General features: G+C 43.2%; 1 protein-coding gene and 1 long non-coding RNA gene across 2 annotated transcripts; one reads left to right on the top strand and one right to left on the bottom strand.

The window, feature by feature from the left end:
- The first annotated feature begins 7,851 nt into the window (after positions 1-7,851).
- Positions 7,852-18,973, top strand: LOC120024177. The gene is made up of 4 exons (XR_005472813.1): positions 7,852-7,898; positions 15,843-16,010; positions 18,583-18,754; positions 18,857-18,973. It is a non-coding gene; the product is annotated as an uncharacterized LOC120024177 (long non-coding RNA).
- On the bottom strand, positions 9,950-27,045 carry LOC120024095 (phosphatidylinositol 4,5-bisphosphate 5-phosphatase A-like). The gene is made up of 11 exons (XM_038968269.1): positions 26,942-27,045; positions 26,532-26,640; positions 17,562-17,678; positions 16,220-16,395; positions 15,825-15,936; positions 15,567-15,676; positions 15,238-15,445; positions 14,870-15,007; positions 14,637-14,720; positions 12,765-12,869; positions 9,950-12,518 (listed from the first exon to the last, which is right to left on the bottom strand). Exons 1-11 carry the CDS (start codon positions 27,013-27,015, stop codon positions 12,195-12,197), a joined length of 1,557 nt encoding a protein of 518 aa, XP_038824197.1. The 5' UTR covers positions 27,016-27,045; the 3' UTR covers positions 9,950-12,194.
- Positions 27,046-27,761: the final 716 nt, after the last annotated feature.

Here is a 27,761-nt window from a genome sequence, read left to right as displayed (position 1 = left end):
ACTGTCATTTAGTTGTGGCGCTCTGGTATTTATTCAGAAATTCACAGACGTCACTGTCGGCCGCATTGGACGATACCATTTTAAACATGGGGGTGGAAACGTTGACCAGGTGCACTGAGAGGAACGCAGTTGTGTATCGTGCGGCTCAACGTCATACTTCTCGTGTAATCAGAGAGGAAGAGGCGAAGCGAGAGGGTTTACTCACACCAAAATATGTCCACGTTAAGCAGGTCATTAATTATTAAGCAAGGGAGTAGTTTTTGTATGTGTGGGCAATGAGAGAGTGTCGAATTTAGTCAATTAATTGCTGTTTTGATACGAGGCTTATTTGATTTAATAGAAGTTTCGTAATGCTTAGGGCCTGGTTTCCAAAAAGCATATTAAGGCTAAATTAATCGTTAGAACCTTCTAAGGATCATCGTTAAATCTCCGAGCTGTTTCTCAAAACCAATGGTATTAATGTTGCACTTGAAAACGCTCGTAATCTAACGCCTGCTAAGTGCGTCGTTAGATGCTTTTTCGCCCTCCCGCATCACTTCATAAACAGAATATCTCCGCTAAACATAGAATCACATGGTTTGTCAGTCTCTGTGACCGCTGATAACTTCAGGACAAATTAGCTACGAATACGAAGTTGCCATGCAATGTATTTGCAATTGAATCAAACGAACGACGATTAAAAATATGCTTAAAATGAAAACCGAGATGACTGTTAAATATAAACAGTAGACTATAGGCCTATTTAACTCATATTGAAATACATTCCATGTTCAATGAATTTAATTATGTTTTGCTACTTGCAGGCTACTGTTTGTAATTTGTCTCAATATATTTCATGATGTGTAGCCTAGCATGTGCGCAATGATGTGTCAAATCGGTGATTTAGTGCATTTTTATTGATTGGGTAAGGATTAGAATAAGCCGCCTCAATATTTGCAGGCATAGGGTATATTATATCACCCACTATATTGACCAGATACTCAAATGGCCGCTCTAGCAATGAAAATAAATGTATTTAAAAAATGGAAGGCAGTCGGGAGGAGGCAAGAACAGATATGGGACCATGCAGATATGCGTCTGAAGAACAGGCACAACTTCGATATAAAGTGTTTTTTTCTCAAAATTGCCGGGATGTCACGTGTCCTACTAATATCAGTACATTCATAACAACCTAAGCATTACGAAATGTATATTCTACAACGGGTTGGCCAACACAGGCATTTAGATTCGTTGAGACGCGTTCTAAATCGCAAAGTACAAGTGAATGTGCATTCCGAGACAAACCATTTCGCATGTTACCTTTCATATGGTATGTATTAATGTGGTTGTCCATTACCCATTTCGTATGATATGTTACGAATTGTAATTCGTATTCTATGTTACGAATTCTAGCTAGGTGGCTAACATTAGCTAGCTGGCTAACGTTAGCTAGGTTAGGGGTTAGGGTTAAGATTAGGAATTAGGTTAAAGGGTTAGGGGAGGGGTTAGCTAACATGGTCACTTTAATAATGGAACACTAGTCACTTTAACAATGTTTACATACTGCTTTACTCATTTCAAGCTGAGTAACCGGTAACCAAGAGAAAGGTTCAGGGGCAGGAGGTATATAAAACACAATCTGTACAAAAAGGAAGAAACTTTACTCAATTTAGTAAAATAATGCATGATTCTGATGTGCACCCTACATTTATTTGCATTAAGAAACATCACAGATGGTTTTTTTTATAATTTCACAATTTATTTATTTGGTCTGTAAACTGCAGATATATCACATTCTATTTTGCATCAAATGTTTAGAATTTATAAACAGGTGGTCAAGATCCAGCTCCTCTCAATACTTTACTCTTCAATGAAACCAAACTGTGTCACTACAGTTAAAGTGACTGCAAATCATTCCATGCACAGACATTATTAATGTTATCTGTGCCCTCAAAAAGGTACTCAATGTTCAAAGCCAGAGCTTTTGATTAAGTTACAAAATGAAGAGGCTGAGCTGGTCAATCTAGCCTAAAGGGGATTGGTGAAATGGAAGCTTTTTGTGAAACCTGGAATTCAGTTATGCAAGAGAACACACTGCCTTTGTCATAAACTTATTTTCAGGTTTATCAGGTTATTGCTTCCGGGCATGTATGTCCCTAATCACTGCAACGGTTGGTAGAACTGTAAATCACATTTTGGATGGTTGTTTTAAGTCTTCTATATGCATTGCTTGAACTGGTGCACACCTAAAATTTGCACATGCTCGAGTACCTGTCTGTTCCAGAACCTCATAGAATATTGGCTGTAAAATAAGAGTACCGGCATCACAAAATGAGCATCGACACCCAAAAATCAGCACAGGCACCTATTTCAGTCCACTTTGTGTGGTAGATACTGTATGAGCTTTGTCCTAGTCAGAAAGTGGAGGCACTTAGTGCTCTCTAAATGGACCTCCCAACTTATGTTCATGGCATATCAGTGACATAAGACCTCTGAGAGAGATGAAAGTACATAATTTTAGACATTACAATCAACCCACCCATTACAGCTTTCATTCACTGATGGATTCATTATCACTAGTATTGATTGCTGGGCCATGTGAAATATGTCTGCATGTACAGTATAGCTTTCCAGCTGTACTTTCTACTCCTTAAAATACCTGGGGACATGAAGGCATGTAAGGGTTAAAGAGTGCTCCATTACCAGGCGAGCATTCGGACCACAGATGGTCTGGCCACAGCAAGGGGCACTGTAGATCAGCAGCATCAAATGACAAACATCCAGTACAACACTTTAGCAATACACAATATAAAAAATGATTTAACCTTTATTTAACTAGGCAAGTCAGTTAAGAACAAATTCTTATTTACAATGACGGCTTACCCCGGCCAAACCCTCCCCTAACCCTGACGATGCTGAGCCAATTGTGCGCCGCCTTATGGGACTCCCGATCACGGCCGGTTGTGATACAGCCCGGGATCAAACCAGGGTCTGTAGTGATGCCTCTAGCACTGAGATGCAGTGCCTAAGACCGCTGCACCACTCGATACTTAAGTAAAAGCCAATCTGGCAAAGGCCAATACCCTCCCAGGTGCATGTTTTGGGTTTTTGCCCTAGCACTACACAGCTGATTCAAATAATGGTTTTGAGTTGGTTATTTGAATCAGCTGTGTAGTGCTAGGGGTGGGGGCAGGACCGAGTTTGGGAAACCATGGTTTGGGGAACTACGTCAAGTATGGGTGAGTGTTTGATTGGCATGTGTTTGGCATCACTGTATGACCTACATAATATGACACCAACAGCAACACGGACACCAACAAAGTTATTTCTATAATAGAAGGGTCCAATATAGTCCTGGGCTTGCCTCTAGTCTTGCATCAAGAGAGGCCTTCATCCAGCCTGCAACATTTTCCATTGTTTCTCAAAATATGGGATTAAGACTGGGATTATATTTCCTAGTGGTTACTGATAATGAAGTGTCATGGCTAGGGTTGCAAAATTCAATACATTCCCTGGTTTTCCCGAAATCCCAGTTGGAGGATTCCCGGAATCAGGAGGGAATAAGCAGCAAATCCAGGGAATTTATTGGAAGTTCCCAGAATTTTGCAACTCTAGTCACAGGACAATTGACAGGCCAGAGGTTGTGCAGCAGGGGTGTTGAGTGTCATTGTGAGGACGCTAAAAGAAAGTCAAAGAGAGGATGACAGAAAATAAAAATGAGACCACTTGGCACAACACTGAGATACATATTAGTCATTAGCAGTCAAATCAAATGTATTTATATAGCCCTTCTTACATCAGCTGATATAGCAAAGTGCTGTACAGAAACCCAGCCTAAAACCCCAAACAGCAAGCAATGCAGGTGTAGAAGCACGGTGGCTAGGAAAAACTCCCTAGAAAGGCCAACATCAAGGAAGAAACCTAGAGAGGAACCAGGCTATGAGGGGTGGCCAGTCCTCTTCTGGCTGTGCCGGGTGGAGATTATAACAGAACATGGCCAAGATGTTCAAATGTTCAACAGCAGACAGTTACATGTGGTACCCCTCCCTCATTCAATGCCATGCATGACAGAGATAAACGTCTACCTTGCCAGAAATGAGTTACTCATCCCAATTTAGGAGCAAAAAGTACAGTGCGAGTGAAGTACAGTGCGAGTGAAAACCCTACAGAATTTGTTCCAACAAAATTGATTTGCAAAAGAAAGCATGTTGCATCTGAACTGAATCTGCAACATCATCTTTAGTTGGATACTTTTCTCATTCACTCATTGTCATTTGACAAGAGCAGAGGGCCATACAGTATGAGTCAACCGTCGATTCTATTATTATCAAGCCATGTGTTAATCCAAACATCCTGCTCCACATCAGCCACCCCAGTTAGAATGACAAAGCATTTTTTGGGAGGGATTGTGCCTGGGTATGTGACTGACACACAATGGCACTGTCACGTTCCCCACTGTCTCAAAACCAGCCCAATGTTGCATCAGGGAGAACAGAGAGCTGAGTTGTTCCATATAATTTCAACAAGTCATGACACCCACCCTCTTACATTGTTCCAAAATAATTTCTGTTGTTAGAAACAAGTTCGATTGGCATCCTATAACATTATTTTGTTTAAATTTTATTTTATCTAATTGATTGCACCAAATGTGACCATTTAAATGTATAGGTGTCAACGGTGTGTACGGGAGGCGAAGTCAGGTGCAGGAGAGCAGAGTGTAGTGAACAGGCACACTTTAATTCCGTTCTACAAAATACAGCACATAAAAACATTAATGTGCCAAAAACACGGAACATGACAAAAGTAAAGCGTCCGATAATAATCCACAACACAAAACAAACAATTCCACACAAAGACATGATGGGAAACAGAGGGCCAAATACATGTAAATTGATTAGGGAATGAAAACCAGGTGTGTATGGGACAAGACAAAACAAATGGACATATGAAAAATGGAGCGGAGATGGCTAGAAAGCCGGTGACATCGAACGCCGCCCGAACAAGGAGAGGAGCCAACTTCGGCGGAAGTTGTGACAATAGGATTCAGATCATATTCAATAAATATAATGCCCAACAATCCAATTCCTACCAATGAGTAAGACATGAGGAATCCCCCCCAAAATTCTAAAGCTACCAACGGACACCCAACACCCCATGCCAATCCAACCACAACAATCAGTGTACAGTATCAGTTCTCTATGTTTGACAAATATGAAGCTGCGGTTTGGAGTATTGCTTCTCCATACTATGTCCTTCTTTTACGCTTAATCTGTGTCCAGGAAATGTCCCCTTTGTGTGTGGTTTATTCCCTTCAGAAAAGGTCTGGATTAGTTCTCTTAGACCATTCAGATAGAAATTGAGTGCTTTTGTTGCTTCCCTATGCACCAGCCAACGCAACGGGATGAGTGAGTGAATTAAACTATTCCTGGTGAACAAGCAAACCATTTGGCTACAGCAGTTCTAGTGGTTTCAATGTCATGGTCTCTAATGGTCTTCAGTGGCAAAAGTCCCAAACACACGTTACATAGTGTTTTGTAATGGTATAGGGTTTAATGGTAAATGTCAATAATTGTAATATATATAAAACTGTTTCCTATTTTATTGAAAAACATAAGACTGCCATGTAATGTATTATTTTATTAGGGTTGTCACAACATTTTAGTCGCTATCCCATTTCTCCATCAAAGTTTTGGGCTAGAAAACATCTTTATATGAGAATTTCACAATAGGGATAGCCCTTGCAGAGAGCGGCCACTTGTTAGACTATTCAAGGAGAGTTGGATTGAAGCATTAGGTTGCTAAGAAAAGGAGAAACTGAATTTATTTCATGGAGGACTGCCTACGCAAAGTTGCAAAAGGAAATGCTGTGATCTATTCAATAAACACAAGATACCAGAAAATGTATAAAATAGTGTGGCGGTATAGCAGGAACAGCACCATCTAGTGGTGGAAACATGGTACTTTCACACTACTTGATGGTAACATTGTTATTTTTGTTTAACTAGGCAAGTCAGTTAAGAACAAATTCGTATTTACAATGACAGCCTACCAGAGCACAGTGTGTTAACTGGCTTGTTCAGGGGCAGAACAACAGGTTTTTACCTTGTCAGTTCTGGGATTTGATCCAGCAACCTTTTGGTTACTGGCCCACCACACTCTAACCACTATGCTACGTGCCACGCCAAATAATGGCAGTGACTTCAATTACACATTTCTCTGAACGGGGAAGAAAACAATCACCAGATTCACAAGGAACACATTTCATAGCACGGAGAAGCAATACTCCAAGCCACAGCTTCATACTAATTGTCAAACATAGAGAACTGCTCCTGTATACTGGTTGTTGGGGTGGGATTGGCATAGGGTGGGGGGTGTCCGTGGGTGGCTTTTAGCCATGTGTTTGGTTTCCTCATGTCTTATTCATTGGTTGGAAGAACTTTGGATACTATATTTATTGAATATTACCTGAATCCTATAAATTAACGTGGCCAATTTTGTTACAATCAATTAGTTGAATTTCTCTGAAATCAAATTATATTTCAACAAAATAATGTTTCAGGAATGTTAATTGTATCTCTTACTAACTACAGAAACAATTTCAGAACAATCTGAGATGGTGGGTGTCGAAATCCTCTTTCTTGTTCCTTTTGAGGTGGAATGATCCTGGCAATCCGCCTACACACAGGTCTGAGAAAAATAACAAAGTAACTGAAGTCATTCTTATCAATCAAGCCAACAACGGTTACTCAACCAGTGTCCCATTTAGGGCTCTATTCAATCCACATCGCGGAAGTATAGCTTTACCGCATGATTGAAATTCAAGATAGTCTTTGAAGAGGTAGCGTTTCAGTTGTTTTTTGGAAGATGGGCAGGAACTCTGCTGTCATAGCTTCAAGGGGAAGCTGGTTCCACTATTGGGGTACTAGGACAGAGAAGAGCTTTGACTGGGCTGAGCGGGAGCTGCCCTCCCTTAGGGGTGGGAGGGCCAAGATTCCAACCATATCAGGTTATTACACAAACGTTTAAAGGAAGTTTCATGAGCTTGTGTAAGTGAAGTGATAATAATGCACGTTTTTGCAGTGAGTATATCTGCCCTTAGGTCGTTTAACTATGACTGTTGCATTAACCATTTACTTAAAACCCATACAAAGTGCAATGTCGTCTGTTTCATCACCAGCGCTATCAGAGTGCTTATTGACTTGTGGCCCGGACTTGCCTCTTACAGATGCCGTATCTTCATTTGATCATCCTGTTGTTGCAGAATTGTTCCTGCACAAGAAATGCAAACTAGTAGTGTATTCAAGGTTTAAAAAGACTTCTAACATTTGTAATTTCCACGTTCAAATTTCTGACTTGATTTGCCCTAATGAAAAATGTATCAACCTCTACAAAAAATGTCCATTAAATAATCCCCATAACAATTCACATTTCCTGTTGCTGCAAGATTATTTTCAAATGTAGATATGGCATCTGTATGTATTCCAGCAACAGCATTACTTGTGGGGGTTTCTCAAAAACACATTCAATGGCACATTCAAAGTCCAACCACAAGCTATGATCTTTACACAAACATGACATCATCTCTTACCATGACTATCGCCACGTAGCACTAACATCTGTAGCCATGAAATGCTTTGAAAGGTTGGTCATGGTTCACATCAACACCATTATCCCAGACCCACTCCAATTTGGATACCGCTCCAACAGATCCACAGATGATGACAATATCTATTGCCCTCCACGCTGCCTTTTCCCACCTGGACAAAAGGAACACCTACGTGAGAATGCTGTTCATTGACTACAGCTCAGCGTTCAACACCATAGTGCACTCCAAGATCATCACAAAGCTAAAGACCCTGGGACTGAACACCTCCCTCTGCAACTGGATGCTGGACTTCCTGGCGGGCCACCCACAGTTGGTGAGTATAGGCAACAACACATCCGCCACACTGACCATCAACACAGGGGCCCCTCAGGGGTGTGTGCTTAGTCCCCTCCTGTTCACCCATGACTGCATGGCCTCGCACGACTCCAACACCACCATTACGTTTGCTGATGACACGACGATGATAGGACAATTATGAGACAGCCTATAGGTAGGAGGTCAGAGACCTGGCAGTGTGGTGCCAGGTCAACAACCTCTCCCTCAGCGTCAGCAAGATAAAGGAGCTGATCGTGGACTACAGGAAACGGAGGGCCGAGCATGCTCCCATTCACATCGACAGGGCTGTAGTGGAGTGGGTTGAGATCTTCAAGTTCCTCGCGGTGTCCACATCACTAAGGATGTGGCCACATCAAAAGTCATGTGGACAAAGTCCAAACTATCAAAAGTCCAAACACACCAACAGAGTCGTGAAGAGGGAATGACTACGCTTCTTCCCCCTTAGGAGGCTAAAAAGATTTGGCATGGGCCCTCAGATCATCCAAATGTTCTACAGCTGCACCATTGAGAGCATCTTGACTGGCTGCATCACCGTTTGATATGGCAACTGCTCGGCCTCTGACCGCAAGGCACTACAGAGGGTAGTGCATACGGCCCAGTACATCACTGGGGCAAAGCTCCCTGCCATCCAGGACCTCTTTACCAGGCGGTGTCAGAGGAAGGCCCTAGAAATTGTCAAAGACTTCAGCCATCCAAGTCATAGACCGTTCTCTCTGCTACCTTATGGCAAGTGGTACTGGAGCGCCAAGTCTGGGACCAAAAGGCTCCTGAACTACTTCTACCCCCTAAGCCGTAAGACTGCTAAACAGTTAATCAAATGACTACCCTGACTATTTGCAGTGACCCCCTTAATATTTGCACTGACTCTCTTGCACCGGCTCTATGCAGACTCATTGGACTCTCCCCACAAACTCACACATACTACACTGACACTCCAACACACACATAGCCTACATATGACTACATACGCTCATACACATAAAACACACACACATGCATTTTATGCCACACACACAGACACACACACACACAAACACACACTTTCAGACTCTTCACATACGCTGCTGCTATTGTTTATTATCTATCCTGATTCCCTAGTCACTTTTACCCTTACCTACATGTACATATTACATCAATTACCTTAACAACCTCGTACCTCTGCACATTGACTCTGTACTGGTACTCCTTGTATATAATCTCGTTATTGTATTGTGTTACCATTCCTTTTGGCCAATTTTTCTTACTTTTTAACTTTGCATTGTTGTGAAAGGGTTCATAAGTAAGCATTCCACAGTAAAATCTACACCTGTTGTATTCGGGGCATGTGAGAAATAAAATGTGATTTTATTTGGATTTTATTTGAAACCCATTGAAGAGGGCCATCCATAAGAGCAGAGTAAGGATATCAAGGACCTGGAAGATTATATATGGAGGAATGGTCTAAGACCCCTACCAATGTGTTCTCCAATCTCATAAAACATTCTAGAAAAAGGCTCAGTGTCATTATCCTTGCAAGAGGAGGGAGGGTGCTAGAGTATTGAAAAAAGGGGTGGCAATAAAAAGGGGTGGCAATAGTATTTTATGCTCATCTGTATTAAGGGTGCCAATAATTAATGACCCGACTGTACACATACTTTATGCAGACTACAATACTAGCAGAGTTGTGGGTCTTTAGGTTTAGGATACTATGTTGGTAGAATTTTTTAAATAATGTTAATGCTTTTTACAATGACTATCGTAGATCTGACCTGGTTATTTTTCAATAGCAACCAACACTGAACGTGCCTCATAGCGTATTCTTCCTTTGTAAGATTTCTAGGGGTCTTCTCCCCTGCAAGCAAACACCCCCAATACAATGAGGTGTCAGAGCATTTTATGTTTTATAAGAGAGCACATACAATACACTGAAACAACATCAAAGTAGTGGAATATAATTAATTCCTTATCAGAGTGTCAGTGTCATTTGATCTGGCTGACTGAAAACAAGAAAGAATCAGAGAGCAGACCAGCTGTACAGCTTGACGAGGAGTTTTATTTTATCTCTGAACAGTGTGTGTGTGTGACAGAGGTGTTGAGCTGGAAAGCAGAGGAGTTCCCCCTCTGTGCCCTGACCCCAGCGGACGAGTCCACACACCACCCTCCAACATCAACATTCAACAACTAACCAATTCATGCCTCTGACAATGTTGCCCAGATGTTGCCCAGATGTTTTAAGACAGTCTCCTCAGATCCCAATGACATACAAGCTTGCAGAGCCAATACAATGCACATAACCTACTTTTGATCTGAAATCACAGATAAACCAAGTGAAAATAGGTTGATTATTTTTGCCTCCACATAAAACTGTTGTGCATGAATAAATATAAAAGTAAAATAAATATAAAACAAATATGTATACACAATATAGCCTATTAAATTGAATAGAACTTGAAACCCTTTTTCACCCACACTGGCCAGCAGAATTCAGGCTCTCTTTTGACACAAAATAAGAAAATAAATGCATAATGTTTAAGTATAATAATCTTTTTGGGCACTGATTGTCATCTGTTCTCTATTTGATATTTGTCCTTTACATACATAACCTACTCTCATTTTTTTTAAACATAATATAAGCTTTCAATAACATTTCTTAGTTACTACTCACATATTTTTCATTGCACGTACAGTATGGGAGCGAGACGTTGCCAAAGACTAAAACAACAAAGGACAATTCAACTTGACTTTCAGATCTAGTCTTTCCTTATCACCTTTTCTATAACCGTATTTTGGATCAATTCAGTTATATTGATTGATACACATAATCAATACATAACAACAACAACAAAAGTCAAGTTCACTTGCACATACTGTATGCAGCACTGATCCTTTACCTTGGATAAGCTTCAAACTATCTACATTGTATTTTCTATATTTTAAATAAGATGAAAAAATTGAATAAAATAAATACAAGTATTTATTGTTGTTCTGCTAGCAAACTGATTCATTCTTTCATTTTCCTTATGTAGCTATATCTACCATATAATGTTGTGTTTACACGGTCATCATCACATGTTTTTCCTAACACTTCTCAACAGCTAAGTATCTTACAAAGAGGAATCTAAAACAGCACTTTTAACAGCACAAAATCACAGTACCGGAATGTACAGTCCAGAAAACCATGCAAGCACATACACACATCACTATCAATCACACAAATACACACGCACTTCTGCAAACCCAAACTTTCATAAAACACACTCATAGTGGCATACTTACATGAACACACACACAATGAGGTTACAGTACAACAGCACACACTGTCCTAAGCCAACAGCCCATAGGTACAAAGTGTTTAGGATGGCTCATTGGAGGTCACACGCTAACAATTCAACACATCACTACTAGTGACAGAACAGTGTCTGCTAATCACCATCACCCAAAGGGAAAAAGGGAGAGAGGGGACATAAGAGAGACAGATAGAGATGGGGAGGGAAGGAAAGAGGACAGCTGGGAACATCAGTAACCTGAAGATGAACATTGCCATTTTTTACCTTGTTTTTTCATCATGGCAGTCAGGCCTCAGGATAGTTTTACAAAGACCTGCCGCTCAGAGGTGCGCTCACAACTCACAAGGGGTTGCACATACTGTGGAACCAAATGGTTTTGTCCATGGTAACCTGGTCCCTTAGAGAATGTATGTAGCAGTAGACACAATGCTGTATTGAAATGTAGGACAGGACCTGCTAAAGCAAATAGGGATTATTCCTATTTGCGAGGAATGTTCCCTTTGGGAGTCAAACTAATCGTTTACCTCATCGGGAGACAGCATTTCCTCATGCTCACACACATGCTGATCTGCTGACTAAGCCACCAGGGCTGATATAGAGGGGGAAATATTATGCTGCTTCAAAATATCTGTGAAACTGCCGCCGATATGGACCCGAAATGCATTTGGTAGCAATTTCCCTCTGCCTGGGATTTGGTAATGATTTGCCAAGTAAGAACCAATTGAAATCAGCCAAAAGCTCCCTGTATGTTCTATGCCTGAGAGGGAAGAGTGACAGAGTGAGGAATGAGAGAACCTACAGGGAGATATACACTTGAAAACCGCTTAAGAAAAATCACACAAGATAAAGTAGTCTTCCTGCACCAGAAGCCTAACCCCAGTTCTGAAACAAATGGCATCCGCAAATGTACATTTTCAATAAAGGAAACATACAATACACTACAGTGCATCATGTATAAAGAAACCACACATAGTTGGTAATGTGAGAGCAGGATAACAGGGGCTCCATCACAACCCTGTATTTCCAGCCTCAGCTGAGACCTTCTCCCGATCCGTACCCTCTGGGGCATTGCCAGAGGCAGAGCCATCAGTGGTGTTGTGGGCCAAGCCAGGCTGCAGCTTGAGGCCCTTCATTTCGGGCAGAGCAGGGCTGCCACTGCGGCTGTGGCTGGGACTGCGGCTTTGGCTGTGTCGTGTTCTGTGCTTCTTTTTCCGGGGGCTGGGACTGCGGGATTTGGTCTTCATACCGACCACTGTGCTGTCGTCCTCAGAGGTGAAGTCAGAACTGTCGTCAGAGGGGCTACCGGCGGGGCTGGAGGTGGGCAGCTGGATCTGCAGAGGAGAGAAGAGGGAGGTGGAGGAGGAAGAGAGAGAAAGAAGAGACGATCAAGAAAATAAGAGCATAGGGGAGTAGCATAGGAAAAGGGTGTAGATCAAAATTAAGAAGAGGAGGACGAGGGGGGGGGTGTGGAAGAACCAAAGGAGAGTTAAATTACCAATCCCATCATAGTCCAGTGCTACCATTATACCTCAACATTTGATATATTTACCCTAAAACCAGAACATCATTGTAGGTACCTGAAAAGGCTCTGTCACACCCACGAGGGTGCTCGTGTTGTTGCTATAGTAACACAAAATGAAGTCTCCTGAGCCCTTGGGCAATTCTTCCTCGGTAAAGGTCACCTGCAGAGGTAAAGACAGGAAGACAGGGAGAGAAGAGTCAAAACAAACAAAGATACCATGACAAGGTTCTCCAGTTCATTTATGTGTTTCATATTATACAGTTGAAGACGGAAGTTAACATACACCTTAGCCAAATACATTTAAACTCAGTTTCACAATTACTGACATTTAATCCTTGTAAAAATTCCCTGTCTTAGGTCAGTTAGGATCACCACTTTATTTTAAGAATGTGAAATGTCAGAATAATAGTAGAGAATTATTTATTTCAGCTTTTATTTCTTTCATCACATTCCCAGTGGGTCAGAAGTTTACTCAATTAGTATTTGGTAGCATTGCCTTTAAATTGTTTAACTTGGGTCAAACGTTTTGGGTAGCCTTCCACAAGCTTCCCACAATAAGTAGGGCGAATTTTGGCCCATTCCTCCTGACAGAGCTGGTGTAACTAAGTCAGGTGTGTAAGCCTCCTTGCTCACACAAGCTTTTTCAGTTCTGCCCACACATTTTCTATGGGATTGAGGTCAGGGCTTTGTATTGGAGTGGCCATCACCTTGACTTTGTTGTCCTTAAGCCATTTTGCCACAACTTTGGAAGTATGCTTGGGGTCATTGTCCATGTGGAAGACCCATTTGCGACCAAGCTTTAACTTCCTGACTGAGGTCTTGAGATGTTGCTTCAATATATCCACATAATTTTACTTCCTCATGATGCCATCTATTTTGTGAAGTGCACCAGTCCCTCCTGCAGCAAAGCACCCCCACAACATGATGCTGCCACCCCCGTGCTTCACGGTTGGAATGGTGTTCTTCGGGTTGCAAGCCTCCCCCTTTTTCCTCCAAACATAACTATGGTCATTATGGCCAAACAGTTCTATTTTTGTTTCATCAGACCAGAGGACATTTCTCCAAAAAGTACAATCTTTGTCCCCATGTGCAGTTGCAAACCGTAGTCATGCTTTTTTATGGTGGTTTTGGAGCAGTGGCTTCTTCCTTGCTGAGTGGCCTTTCAGGTTATGTCGATATAGGACTTGTTTTACTGTGGATATAGATACTTTTGTACCCGTTTCCTCCAGCATCTTCACAAGGTCCTTTGCTGTTGTTCTGGAATTGATTTTCACTTTTCACACCAAAGTACGTCCATCTCTAGGAAACAGAACGCGTCTCCTTCCTGAGCGGTATGATGGCTGCATGGTCCCATGGTGTTTATACTTGCGTACTATTGTTTGTACAAATGAAGGTGGTACCTTCAGGCTTCAGGCGTTTGGAAATTGCTCCCAAGGATGAACCAGACTTGTGGAGGTCTCCAATTTTTTTTCTGAGGTCTTGGCTGATTTCTTTTGATTTTCCCATGATGTCAAGCAAAGAGGCACTGGGTTTGAAGGTAGGCCTTGATATACATCCACAGGTACACCTCCAATTGACTCAAATGATGTCAATTAGCCTATCAGAAGCTTCTAAAGCCATGACATCATTTTCTGGAATTTTCCAAGCTGTTTAAAGGCACAGTCAACTTAGTGTATGTAAACTTCTGACCCACTGGAATTGTGATACAGTGAAATCATCTGTCTGTAAAAAACTGTTGGGAAAATTACTTGTGTCATGCACAAAGTAGATGTCCTAACTGACTTGCCAAAACTATAGTTTGTTAACAATACATTTGTGGAGTGGTTTAAAAACAAGTTATTAATGACTCCAACCTAAGTGTATGTAAACTTCAGACTTCAACTGTATATATATTATACACATATTATATATTAAAAGTCGCCCTTACCTCGTGTTCTACTCTATGGTAATCTGCCTCCTCCTGCTTGGCCCACACATAGCCTACATAGTCCTTATGGTGTTTGAATCCCACCTGGGGAGGCAAAGGCAACACCAATTCTTGATTTAAAAAACTTAATGTCTTAGCTAATTATTACTTTATCAATAAACATTATCTGGGATACTTCAAACTTCGTTAAACATTGAAATCAGCACTAGAAGGTTAAGAGGAAGAGTGAGTACCTTGTACAGCCCAATCCAGTCCCAGGAGCTGCGTGCGAAATTAGGTGCAGCTTTGAATGTGCACGTGGCGTCTGCAATGCTGTTCCACTCATCCTCCACCATGATTGTCACCAGTGGCATGTCCACCTTATAGGGGAACTACACACAGCATTCTGGACATCAATATCATCATGGTATACAATCATTAGAACACAACATCAACATCTCTCTGCGATAACACAGCATCAACATACTGTCTGTATCTGTATCTGTTACTACCATGGTTATCCCAGTTTATTACAGGTTTCGGGCACAGTTATGTGCATGTCACAGCTCAGGTGACAAGTAGGACGTGTGGGGGAAAGAGAGGGAGAGAGGCTGTGTCTCACCTGGAGGGTGAAGATGGAAGAGACAGGCTTGTGGTCGCTGACCATGTACTCCATGTGGCTGCGGTAGAAGTGCTGGGTGACCTTGGTCCCGCTGCTCAGTCCTGACACAGAGCCTCTCTTCCCAGCATTAGGGGCCTGCCCAAAGGGAGCTGTGGCCCTCAGACGCCACAGGATCCTGTCTGTCCACGCAGGCTTACGCTTCTTCCCACTGAGAGAGAGAGAAAGATAGAGAGAGCAGGGAGTGTAAGAACTGTGACGATCAGAACACTCATCTCATTAAATTTTTAATTCAAAGAGCTGCAAGGTGGACCCCCCATGTCACCACAAACCTTGTATCATATGTATCTGTCCCCACGTCAAACTTGTAAGTGGGAGGGAATTTGAGAGGTCCCTCCAGAAAGCCCACCAGCACCGTCTCGCTGTCTTTGGCCATGTTCAGCTGTAGAATGGGGGATAACAATTAATAATGTTAAATGAAGTGTCTCTGTTATTTTGGTCTCTGTAGGCCCTCTAGTGGCATCGTCTATGCATTACAAGCTCCGTTAAAGACCGTGTAATGGGCCTTTATCTTGAAACAGGCATCTCACCTGGTCTTTCTCCCACAGCATGGTGAGTTTGTTGTTATCAATGGCTGTTTTCACTGCCGGAATCTCCAGTTCATCAATGCGGAAATTCAGATCTCCAAACCAGAACACCACACTGTGGAGGAGGAGAATAGTATGGAGTGGATTTAGGACAGAGCGGAACTGCAAAGACGCCTTTTTAATGATAAGGTATGTCCTCTAGATCACACAAAATATATTGTTTAGGTATATCGATGGCAAAATTAGGTACTTCTTTTAGTGTAACAGTAACTAGTTGCTGGATAAAAGGGAGGTGGACCGCTCTGAGCATGCTTTCTTATGTGTTTGTTTATTTGTGCAAGTGCCTGGATGGAAACTTAAGTGGGTGGGTGTGCGCGTTCATGTGTAGAGTGACTAACTCGTGGTCGAGCACCCCTGTGGCAGCCTGGCCTTCAAACTGCTGCTGCTGCAGGATGCTCTCAAAGTCCTCCATGCGCTGCTCAGAGTTCTCCATGTGGGCCGGCAGGTGGCAGTTCAGAAAACAGATGGTGTGACCAAACACAGACATGCGCGCACTCACACCCCCTTTATTACCCTAGAACAAGAATGGAGAAAGGAGAAGGGGAGAAAGAATAAAGGAAGGGGTAGAGTGAGAGAAAAAAGAGAGAAACAGAATAAGGTTGAAGATTGGGGACAGGCGCAGAAGAATGGCAGGATTAGTATGATGGGATAAAACATTCAATTTGCAAACTGAGAGAATAAATAGTATGAATAGTAGCCTAGCCTATGAAATACGACCCCTGGTGCGTAAACACATCTGAGGGCAGGAAGTTTGCGGATACATTTATGACTAGTGAATGACATGATCAATATTTCACGTGCAGCGATCTGTGTGAATGGAGGCAGGATGGAGCCGTGTGGTTCCTCCTGCTGCTCTCCCTCTACAGCTCTGACCTACTAAAATACAAGAGATGACACAGCAGAGGGAGACCTGCAGAATGTGCTGATGCTTATCTGAGTTCATACAGGGAAGACAATAGAGACTTCACTGTGCATTACTACATGGAACTCTATGTATCTCTCAGTAAGACAGGCAGACAGATCCCCCTGCCTGCACACTTTGATCAACTGCATGGGATTTCATTAGCCTTAAAGGGTACACTGATTATTTTAACTTCTTAAAGAGTAGATATAATAAAACGTGTTTTCTAATGTTTACATATCTAAATATATTATCTGGGGAGTGTTTAATGCTTTGAACCATAAAAACATTGTCTTTCGAAACACTAAAGCACCACCTTGTGGACATCAGAGGTATGGAGGGAGCACAGATACAAGCTTTGGGTACAGCCTGCCCCCCAAAACCCTTCCTGCTAAACCCTTCCTACTAATTGATGAACAGTAAGGGAAACAAAGAGGCCAACAGAAGCAAACCTGGAGGCAGGTCATTTTTCATCATTAGCACTGTCTGGCTGTCCTTAGACTAACTGGCTGTGTGGAGGTTTTAAGGGTGGGCCAGTTCTGAATGTGAACTTCAGTAATGCTGGCATGCCATTTTACTCTATCTAGCCTAGAGTGTTGAGTCTTCATTGGTGTGGCTGTTTGACTGTTGTTCTCTATCAGTTGGGTCAGTTCAGTCATTTAGGTGTGCTTCTCTGTCACTTGGTCAGTAGGATGGGTTCGTTCTGTCAGTTGGTTGTGGTTCTCCGCCAGTTGGTCAGTTGGTCAGTTGGATGAGGTCTCAACAGGCAGTTGTCTCACCCAGTAGCCCCCCAGGCCAGTGCGGGTGGTCTCTGTCTGCACCCCTCGGAGGAAGGGGAGGTGGTAGTACTTAGCAAACACCAGCAGCAACACCCCTTGCATCCGCTGGGACGTCACCTGAGAGAGGGACCAACAGAGAGGGAGAGAGGAGGGGCAGAGAGGGAGAGAGACAGAGAGACCGAGAGACAGAGAGAGAGAGAGAAAATATTAGTGATGGTGGTGGTAATTTGTGTTCTGCTACCATTCAATGGATAATTATTACTGTAATCTACACTCAGTTGCCAGTTTATTAAGTACACCACCACGTTCACGAAAATGGTTCGCTCCTATAGACACGTGGCCGTGGCTTGCTATATAAAGTAGGCAGACAGGCATCCAGGCAGTTACTGTTCGATTGAACGTTAAAATGGGCAAAACGAGTGACCTAAGCGATGTTGAGCATGGTCGCATGCTCAACGTCGCATGACAAGGAACTCGTCGTTCCTTGTCATGGATGGGCTATTGCAGCTGCGTTTCACTCCTATCAGCTAAAAACAAGAAGAAGCGGCTCCAGTGGGCACGTGATCACCAACACTGGAAAATTGAGGAGTGGAAAAACATTGCCTTGTCCGACGAATCACGGTTCCTGTTGCTGATGTCAGAGTCAGAATTTGACGTACGCAGCATCAGTCCATGACTCCATCCTGCCTGGTGTCAACGGTACAGGCTGGTGGCGGTGGTGTAATGGCGTGGGGAATGTTTTCCTAGTACATGTTAGGTCCCTTGATACCAATTGAGCAACGTTTGAACGCCACACCTTGTAGAATCCATGCCCGAAAAATTCAGGCTGTTCTAGAGCCAAAGGGTCCGACCCGGGAACTAGATAGGTGTACCTAATAAATTGGCCACTGAGTTTATATACGCAACCTCTCTATGCTGTCTGTCTGAAGCCTGCTAACTGTATGCCTTTCCGTCTCTGTGTACCAGTGATGTCTCTCTTTCCTCCTCTCTCTCTCCTCACATTTTTTATTGTGTCCTGCAGGATCCAGTGGCCCAACTCTTCCTCTGTTTTGCATGAAGCAGTGAACATAAAGGAGGCCATAGCCAGCAGTCTAACGTCTCTGTCTAAACAGTAAACCCATGTGAGGGAAAAACATGGTGCCTGATTTTACAATACTGCACTGTGGAATACATGTTACAGCAGTACACAGTAGGTATGTACTCACAATGATCACATTGAGCCTCCCAGCCTGCACTTGTATTTCATTGGTCTAGACTCTAGGTAATAAAGTGATTTATTCACTATCTATTAACAGATCCATGGACGATGCAATCTCCATCTCAGTGCACACCTTCCTATCCCACCTGGACAAGAGGAATACCTATGTAAAAATGCCTTTCATCAACTACAGCTCAGCCTTCAACAACATAGTGCCCTCCAAGCTCATCACTAAAAAGCTCAGGGCCCTGGGTCTGAACCCCTCCTTGTGCAGCTGGGTCCTGGACTTCCTGATGGGCCCGACCCCAAGTGGTGAAGGTAGGCAACAACACCTCCGCCACACTGATCCTCAACAAGGGGGCCCCACAGGGGTGCGTGCTCAGCCGCCTCCTGTACTCCCTGTTCACCCATGACTACGTGGCTATGTGTGTCTCCAACTCAATCATCAAGTCAGCTGACGACACAACAGTGGTGGGCCTGATTACCAACATCGACGATACAGTCTACAAGGAGGAGCTGAGTGCCTTGGTGGGAAAAAATCTCTCCCTCAACATCAATAAAACAAAGGAGCTGATCGTGGACTACAGGAGACAGCAGAGAGAGCACACCCCCATCCACATCGAAGGGGTCGCAGTGGAGAGGGTCAAAAGCTTAAAGTTCCTCGGCGTGCACATCACTCAATGGTCCGTTCACACAGACAGTGTGGTGAAGAAGGCGCAACAGCCCCTCTTCAACCTCAGGAGGCTGAAGAAATTTGTCTTGGTCCCTAAGAACCTCACAAACTTCTACAGATGCAGCATTGAGAACATCCTGTTGGGCTGTATCACCACCTAACATGGCAATTGCACCATCCACAACTGCAGGCTCTCCAGAGGGGGTTGGGGTCAGCCCAACACATGTGCTCCTAGACCTTAGTGCTGCTTTTGATACCATCGATCACCACATTCTTTTGGAGAGATTGGAAACCCAAATTGGTCTACACGGACAAGTTCTGGCCTGGTTTAGATCTTATCTGTCGGAAAGACATCAGTTTATATCTGTGAATGGTTTGTCCTCTGACAAATCAACTGTAAATTTCGGTGTTCCTCAAGGTTCCGTTTTAGGACCACTATTGTTTTCACTATATATTTTACCTCTTGGGGATGTCATTCGAAAACATAATGTTAACTTTCACTGCTATGCGGATGACACACAGCTGTACATTTCAAAATTGCCCTCGCTAGAAGCCTGTGTTTCAGACATAAGGAAGTGGATGGCTGCAAACTTTCTACTTTTAAACCCGGACAAAACAGAGATGCTTGTTCTAGGTCCCAAGAAACAAAGAGATATTCTGTTGAATCTGACAATTAATCTTGATGGTTGTACAGTCGTCTCAAATAAAACTGTGAAGGACCTCGGCGTTACTCTGGACCCTGATCTCTCTTTTGACGAACATATCATGACTGTTTCAAGGACAGCTTTTTTCCATCTACGTAACATTGCAAAAATCAGAAACTTTCTGTCCAAAAATGATGCAGAAAAATGAATCCATGCTTTTGTTACTTCTAGGTTAGACTACTGCAATGCTCTACTTTCCGGCTACCCGGATAAAGCACAAAGTAAACTTCAGTTAGTGCTAAATACGGCAGCTAGAATCCTGACTAGAAGTAAAAAATGTGATCATATTACTCCAGTTCTAGCCTCCCTACACTGGCTTCCTGTTAAGGCAAGGGCTGATTTCAAGGTTTTACTGCTAACCTACAAAGCATTACATGGGCTTGCTCCTACCTATCTTTCCGATTTGGTCCTGCCGTACATACCTACACGTACGCTACGGTCACAAGACGCAGGTCTCCTAATTGTCCCTAGAATTTCTAAGCAAACAGCTGGAGGCAGGGCTTTCTCCTATAGAGCTCCATTTTTATGGAATGGTCTGCCTACCCATGTGAGAGACGCAGACTCTGTCTCAACCTTTAAGTCTTTACTGAAGACTCATCTCTTCAGTGGGTCATATGATTGAGTGTAGTCTGGCCCAGGAGTGTGAAGGTGAATGGAAAGGCTATGGAGCAACGAACCGCCCTTGCTGTCTCTGCCTGGCCGGTTCCCCTCTCTCCACTGGGATTCTCTGCCTCTAACCCTATTACAGGAGGGTGCGTCACTTGAGTGGGTTGAGTAACTGACGTGATCTTCCTGTCTGGGTTGGCGCCCCCCCCTTGGGTTGTGCTGTGGCGGAGATCTTTGTGGGCTATTCTCGGCCTTGTCTCAGGATGGTAAGTTGGTGGTTGAAGATATCCCTCTAGTGGTGTGGGGGCTGTCTGATGTCCTGACTGGAGCAGGTTTTCATCAAGGATCGCTCTATACTTTGCTCCATTCATCTTTCCCTTGATCCTGACTAGTCTCCCAGTCCCTGCCGCTGAAAAAACATCTCCACAGCATGATGCTGCCACCACCATACTTCACCGTAAGGATGGTGCCAGGTTCCCTCCAGACATGAAGCTTGGCATTCAGGCCAAAGACTTGAATGCCAAGTCTTAGAGAATCTTGTTTCTCATGGTCTGAGAGTCTTTAGGTGCCTTTTGGCAAATTCCAAGCGGGCTGTGTCATGAGAATTTTCAATCCCAATGATAATAACTATCAATCAATAGCTTTGACCAATCCCCGAGGGTTGTAAGACCATGGGTATAATAATAATTAGGCAAAGACTCAGCTTATGCACAAGGCTAGTACAGTTTATTCAGAGAACGTTCTAAAGTCAAGAATACAAAGACATCCATTTTATACCATACTCCTTAATTACGCACATACTTCCACACAAACAGTAGATATCATACGCACATACATACACACAAACAGTAGGTGAGTTTTATCCTTCTCCATAGTTCTCACCACTGTGTATCACTACCCAGCCGACAGTTCCATTCCCCCGAGATTAGGGAAACCTTGAGAAGTACTCCCTGTCCTCATAAGTTTCTCAGAGTTCTAGCCAGGTCGGTTCAAACACAGTTTAATTGTTCTTCGGTATTTTCTTAGGCACACACACATTTCTCTCTCTCCCAGTCCAACCTAATTGGACTTATGTTTAATACTTTAATTATTCCTTATACATGCTACATAAACTATACTCCCTAATGGTTACGTTTCAGGGTAGAATTATTTCATCATTATCTTTAAACGTCTAAATTATTTTATCAGCTGTCATGTGCCTTTTACTGAGGAGTGGCTTCCGTTTGGCCACTCTACCATAAAGACCTGATTGGTGGAGTGCTGCAGAGATGGTTGTCCTTCTGGAAGGTTCTCCCATCTACCCAGAGGAACTCCCATCAGGTTCTTGGTCACCTCCCTGACCAAGACCCTTCTCCCCCGATTGCTCAGTTATGCTGGGTGGCCAGCTCTAGGAAGAGTATTGGTGGTTCCAAACTTCTTCCATTTAAGAATGATGAAGGCCACTGTTATCTTGGGGACCTTCAATGCTGCAGACATTTTTTGGTACCCTTCCCCGGATCTGTGCCTTGACACAATCCGGTCTCGGAGCTACGGACAATTCCTTCGACCTCATGGCTTGGTTTTTGCTCTGACATGCACTGTCAACTGTGGGACCTTATATAGACAGGTGTGTGCCTTTCCAAATCATGTCCAATCAATTGAATATACCACAGCTGGACTCCAATCAAGTTGTAGAAACATCTAGGATGATCAATGGAAACCGGATGCACCTGAGCTCATTTTCGAGTCTCATAGCAAAGGGTCTGAATACTTATGTAAATAAGGTATTTCCGTTTTTTTTCCCATTTTCATTTGTTTGCAGAAATTTCTAAGCACCTATTTTCACTTCGTCATTATGGGGTATTGTGTGTAGACTGATGAGAAGAAAAAAAATATTTAATCCATTTTAGAGTAAGGCTGTAACGTAACAAAATGCAGAAAAAGTCAAGGGGTGTGAATACTTTCCTAATGCACTGGAACTATTGCTATACACACCTTTCATATATTATTTATAATTTCCTGCAATTCTTATCCATTTTGCTATGGGGTTTTGTGTAGTGTTTATTTATTGTCAACATAGCTCATTCTAATATTTATACTACTGCACATTGCACACTGTTTAAATACACTACTTATTTATTTATATACTGAATTCTTGACATAGCTCACTAATACGGTATGTCTACTGCTGTACATATCATTCCCAATATATCTTGTGTACATTAATCCAGTGTAGATATGTGTAGATTGCGTTTGGATTACTGTTACAGTCCTATTTGGGCTGTTAATTGGATTCATTCTGACATTTCTTAATATCTTTCTTTTTACTTTTTGGATTATATATTTATTGTTTTATATTGCTAGCTACTACTGAACTGTTGGATCTAGAAACACAAGTATTTCACTGTACCTGCGTTAACATCTGCAAATCGGTGTTTGCGACCAATAAACCTTGATTTGATTTTTAATAAAGGTATAGAAGGGGGAAATGAAGTACAAGTTTCCTAATGGAAACAAGCCAAAGGTACAAAATGGCATTTTTCACTCCAGAACAGAGATTACAGTAACGCTTCATCCTTCCCCTTCCTCAGTAAACACATTTGGGAGCGCTGCCTGGGCTGCCAAACCACATTTTGGGTTGATAATAGAAAATACATTACGGACCCCTAGGCATGTGTTTGTGTGAGTGTGTGTTTGAGTGTATGAGTGTGTGCCAAACTTAGACCTGAGATGAGCTATTAGCCAGTATCAACAGGGCAGTCCTGGAGTTTTGCAGTGGAAGTCAAGTGCAAATCCAGTTTACCGCTGGGGCGTAGCTCTGACGACCATAGGAATTTTCATGTACTCTTCATCTTTTATAAGCTTTGTCTTTATTTCCTTCTATATTACATTTTTGCCTGTGATTTGTCTCGGAAAAACAAAATGTTTGATACGTCCAACAAAATATCAATAGAGGTAGCCTAGGTAATAGTCTGTTTCTGTTCTCTTGCCAACTCATTATGGAATTGTCATGCCAAACAAAATGATAGCAATGGAGTTGGCAAGAACACAAATAGATATGGGACCAAGCTACAATAGAGGACAAAAACACCATAGTGCCCTCAAACACCATAGTCCCCTCAAAGCTCATCACTAAGCTAAGAACCCTGGGACTAAACACCTCCCTCTGCAACTGGATCCTGGACTTCCTGAAGGGCCGCCCCCAGGTGGTAAGGGTAGGCAACAACACCTCTGGCATGCTGATCCTCAACACGGGGACCCCTCAAGGGTGCGTGCTTAGTCCCCACCTGTACTCCCTGTTCACCCATGACTGCGTGGCCAAGCACGACTCCAACACCATCATTAAGTTTTCCGACGACCCAGCGGTGGTAAGCCTGATCACCAACAACAATGAGACAGCCTATAGGGAGGAGGTCAGAGATATGGAAGTGTGGTGCCAGGACAACAACCTCTCCCTCAATGTGATCAAGACAAAGGAGATGATCGTGGACTACAGGAAAAGGAGGGCCGAGCACACCCCCATTCTCATCGACGGGGCTGCAGTGGAGCAGGTTGAGAGCTTCAAGTTTCTTGGTGTCCACATCACCAACAAACTATCATGGTCCAAACACACCAAGACCATCGTGATGAGGGTACGACAACGCTTATTCCCCCTCAGGAAACTGAAAAGATTTGGCATGGGTCTTCAGATTATCCAAAAGTTTAACAGCTGCACCATCTAGAGCATCCTGATTGGTTGCATCACCGCCTGGTATGGCAACTGTTCGGCCTCCGACCACAAGGCGCTAGAGAGGGTAGTGTGTACAGCCCAGTACATCACTGGGGCCAAGCTTCCAGCCATCCAGGACCTCTATACCAGGCGCTGTCAGCGAAGGCCGTAAAAATTGCCAAAGATTCCAGCCACCCTAGTCATAGACTGTTCTCTCTGCTACCGCATGGCAAGTGGTACCGGAGCGCCAAGTCTAGGTACAAAAGGCTTCTTAACAGCTTCTTCCACCAAGCCATAAGACTGCAGAACAGCTAATGAAATGGCTACCCAGACTATTTGCATTGACCCTCCCCCCTTTTTTTGTACGCTGCTGCTACTCGCTGTTTATTATCTATGCATAGTCACTTTCCCCCTACCTACATGTACATATTACCTCAATTACCTCGACTAACCTGTGCCCCCGCACATTGACTCGATACTGGTACCCCCTGTACATAGCCTCGTTATTGTTATTTTATTGTTGCTCTTAATATTTTGGACTTTAGTTTATTTAGTAAATATTTTTCTTAACTCTTATTTTTCTTAAAAAGGTTAAGGGCTTGTAAGTAAGCATTTCACGGTACTACACCTTTTGTATTTGGCGCATGTGACAAATACAATTTGATTTGATTTGATATGTTGCCCTGTAAGTGATTCCTAGTGTTGACGGTGCTGGACAGAGAAAAATACTTGATTGACTGATTTGTCTCTAGGGTGGATGGTTTGGCAAGCTCTCTTCTGATTGGTCTAATTGACTGCCAGCTCTGACAGTGGGCTGTGAGAGCAGAGGAGAGAGGAAAGAGGAGAGGGAGGTGGGATATTACTGACTGTGAGGAAAGAGGGGGTGTTGGGTTACTACAGGCCATTTTTGGAAACCTCATGTCTGTGCAACATGCCATGACTAGACAGACTATTAACGTAGTACTGTCATGGTTCAAGTTCTGAGGTAGACTACAGACACTAACAACCACTCAGACATTCAATTCTAACAAATAAGCCTACCCATGCATGCATGTGAACACAAATGCACATAAAATGTTCTCATGAGCATTTTGGAGTCAAGCAGGGTATGAGATGGCCAGGGGACAGCATCAGTCTCACTGTCACAGAGCCATCAACATGGAGGGAGCATTAAAGTCCCGAAATAAACCAGCACCCTGGGAGACGTTCTCTTGTCTAGCTCTCTGCTGTTTCTCTGCAGCAGGTTCATCCGCTCTCCCTACAGCTCCAACAGGCCTAAACAATGTGTTAGACACTGACAGGTCAACAAACACCAACCAACCACACTGCACCAGCTGTGGCCAGGACCCCTCCTCTCCATTACTTTGTCTCTCTCTCTGTCTCTCAAATAAACACACACACACACAAGCACATTTGAATGGATGGAGCATAAATAAGCACATTTGAAACGGATGAGAAATTTTCCCTAACCAAGAGTGCTGCAACATGCCATTGGGTGAGGGGCTCAAGATAAGCCACAGAGCTGTGTGAGAGAGAGAGAGAGAGAGAGAGAGAGAGAGAGAGAGAGAGAGAGAGAGAGAGAGAGAGAGAGAGAGAGAGAGAGAGAGAGAGAGAGAGAGAGAGAGAGAGAGAGAGAGAGAGAGAGAGAGAGAGAGAGAGAGAGAGAGAGAGAGAGAGAGAGAGAGAGAGAGAGAGAGAGAGAGAGAGAGAGAGAGAGAGAGAGAGAGAGAGAGAGAGAGAGAGAGAGAGAGAGAGAGAGAGAGAGAGAGAGAGTGTGTGTGTTGTATGAGAGCCTGGCAGACAGAGGAAGATAACAGATAAACCAACACTGCACGCTTGATTGTAGTCAGCCTCCACGCTCCACTATGCCCTAGCATATTATCCCGCATGCATTGGGAGAGATATGAGCACAGAGAGTGCCGAAACTGGCTCACACTGCACTTACATTTCAAAACAGTTTCCACAAATGTATATAACGTGAGCTCCATTTGTTTGCTCTGTAGTTAATTATCTTTTTTGTGTGTTTACCACAAACATGTGGTGTATGTGTTAGCGTGCTTGTGCATAAGTGTGCGTGTCTCTGTGTCAACCCTTTACTGACCAGTATGTATCCGAAGAGGCTGAGTCTCTCCATGCAGGCATCACTCCATTGGTCTGTGAAGAGAACGTCTTTCAGCCTTTTGTTGATCATGGAGTTGACTTCCTGTAGCCTGAGAGAGCAGCAGTTACACACACAGTCATTATATGGAGGCCATAGGGAGAGCGATAAAGATAGGTGAGGAGAGAGAGCGAGGGAAAGGACTGCAACAAGAATAAATATGTAGGGGGAAACAGAAACACAACTAAAGGGAGCTAGATAGATGGATCAATGTTGTTTGACAGTAAACCCAACCACTCATAACCTAGGGGACTGTATATTGAAGGGGGATGGATATAAGGGACAAGAGAGGTCTTCTGGAATAGTTGGCAATGGGGAGATGGTTGGCTGACTGCCACCTGGGAAAAGCTCACCCAATGATATACATGTCTGTGTTTCCATCCCCAACGTGCAATCCCAGCAGAGCAGTGATGTCATCCGGCGGCATGGCACCGCCCACATTCCATGTGATTATGTGCACTCTATCATAGAGCAGGAACACAGAAACTCACAATCAATAGAAGCTTGGTTCAACCCGTAACCAAATAATTAGGCAACAGATTCTTAATGAACTGCAGAATATTTAATTCATATTTCAGGACTTGGGTGGGCACATCCTTAAGCATTTAACATACTGTACACATACAAAGTCTTTCTCTGATATAATTCTATTGATCTTCTGATTATCCACTCTCTCCATTAGCTTAATTAGCATCATAAATGAGAGAGGTTAGCAGAGAGCTCTGACAAAGCCTCGGGACACTGGGTCTGTGCTGTGAGTAGAAAATAACACAAAAACAACACAGAGTGGGACTGCTCGATTTCATAGTTTCAGTGGCAAAGACGGGTGCTTCTCAACATGCATACTACTGTGCTCCCAGCACACAAATTGGAGCAGGGTAGGACCGGAGAATGAGTCCAAATCAAAGTATGCGAAACGGACCACGGAGGGCACTTCTCGAATGAGTATACCGTTTGTACATATTTTGAAGCATGCATCGGTGCAAGCTTCAAAGGAAAGTAAGCAAAAAAATATGACGCAACCACGTTAAAAGAACGCACATTTTCTTGAAACAACAGATCATTATTTTAGCTAAAGCGAGAGAAAATATACTCTGACTGCCTATCCACATCTCACACAGTGCATTCGGAAATTATTCAACCCCTTGACTTTTTCCACATTTTGTTACATCA

The sequence above is a fragment of the Salvelinus namaycush genome, chromosome 1 (assembly GCF_016432855.1).
Source record: "Salvelinus namaycush isolate Seneca chromosome 1, SaNama_1.0, whole genome shotgun sequence".
Taxonomy (NCBI): domain Eukaryota; kingdom Metazoa; phylum Chordata; class Actinopteri; order Salmoniformes; family Salmonidae; genus Salvelinus; species Salvelinus namaycush.
This window is presented reverse-complemented; position numbering and strand designations above follow the sequence as displayed.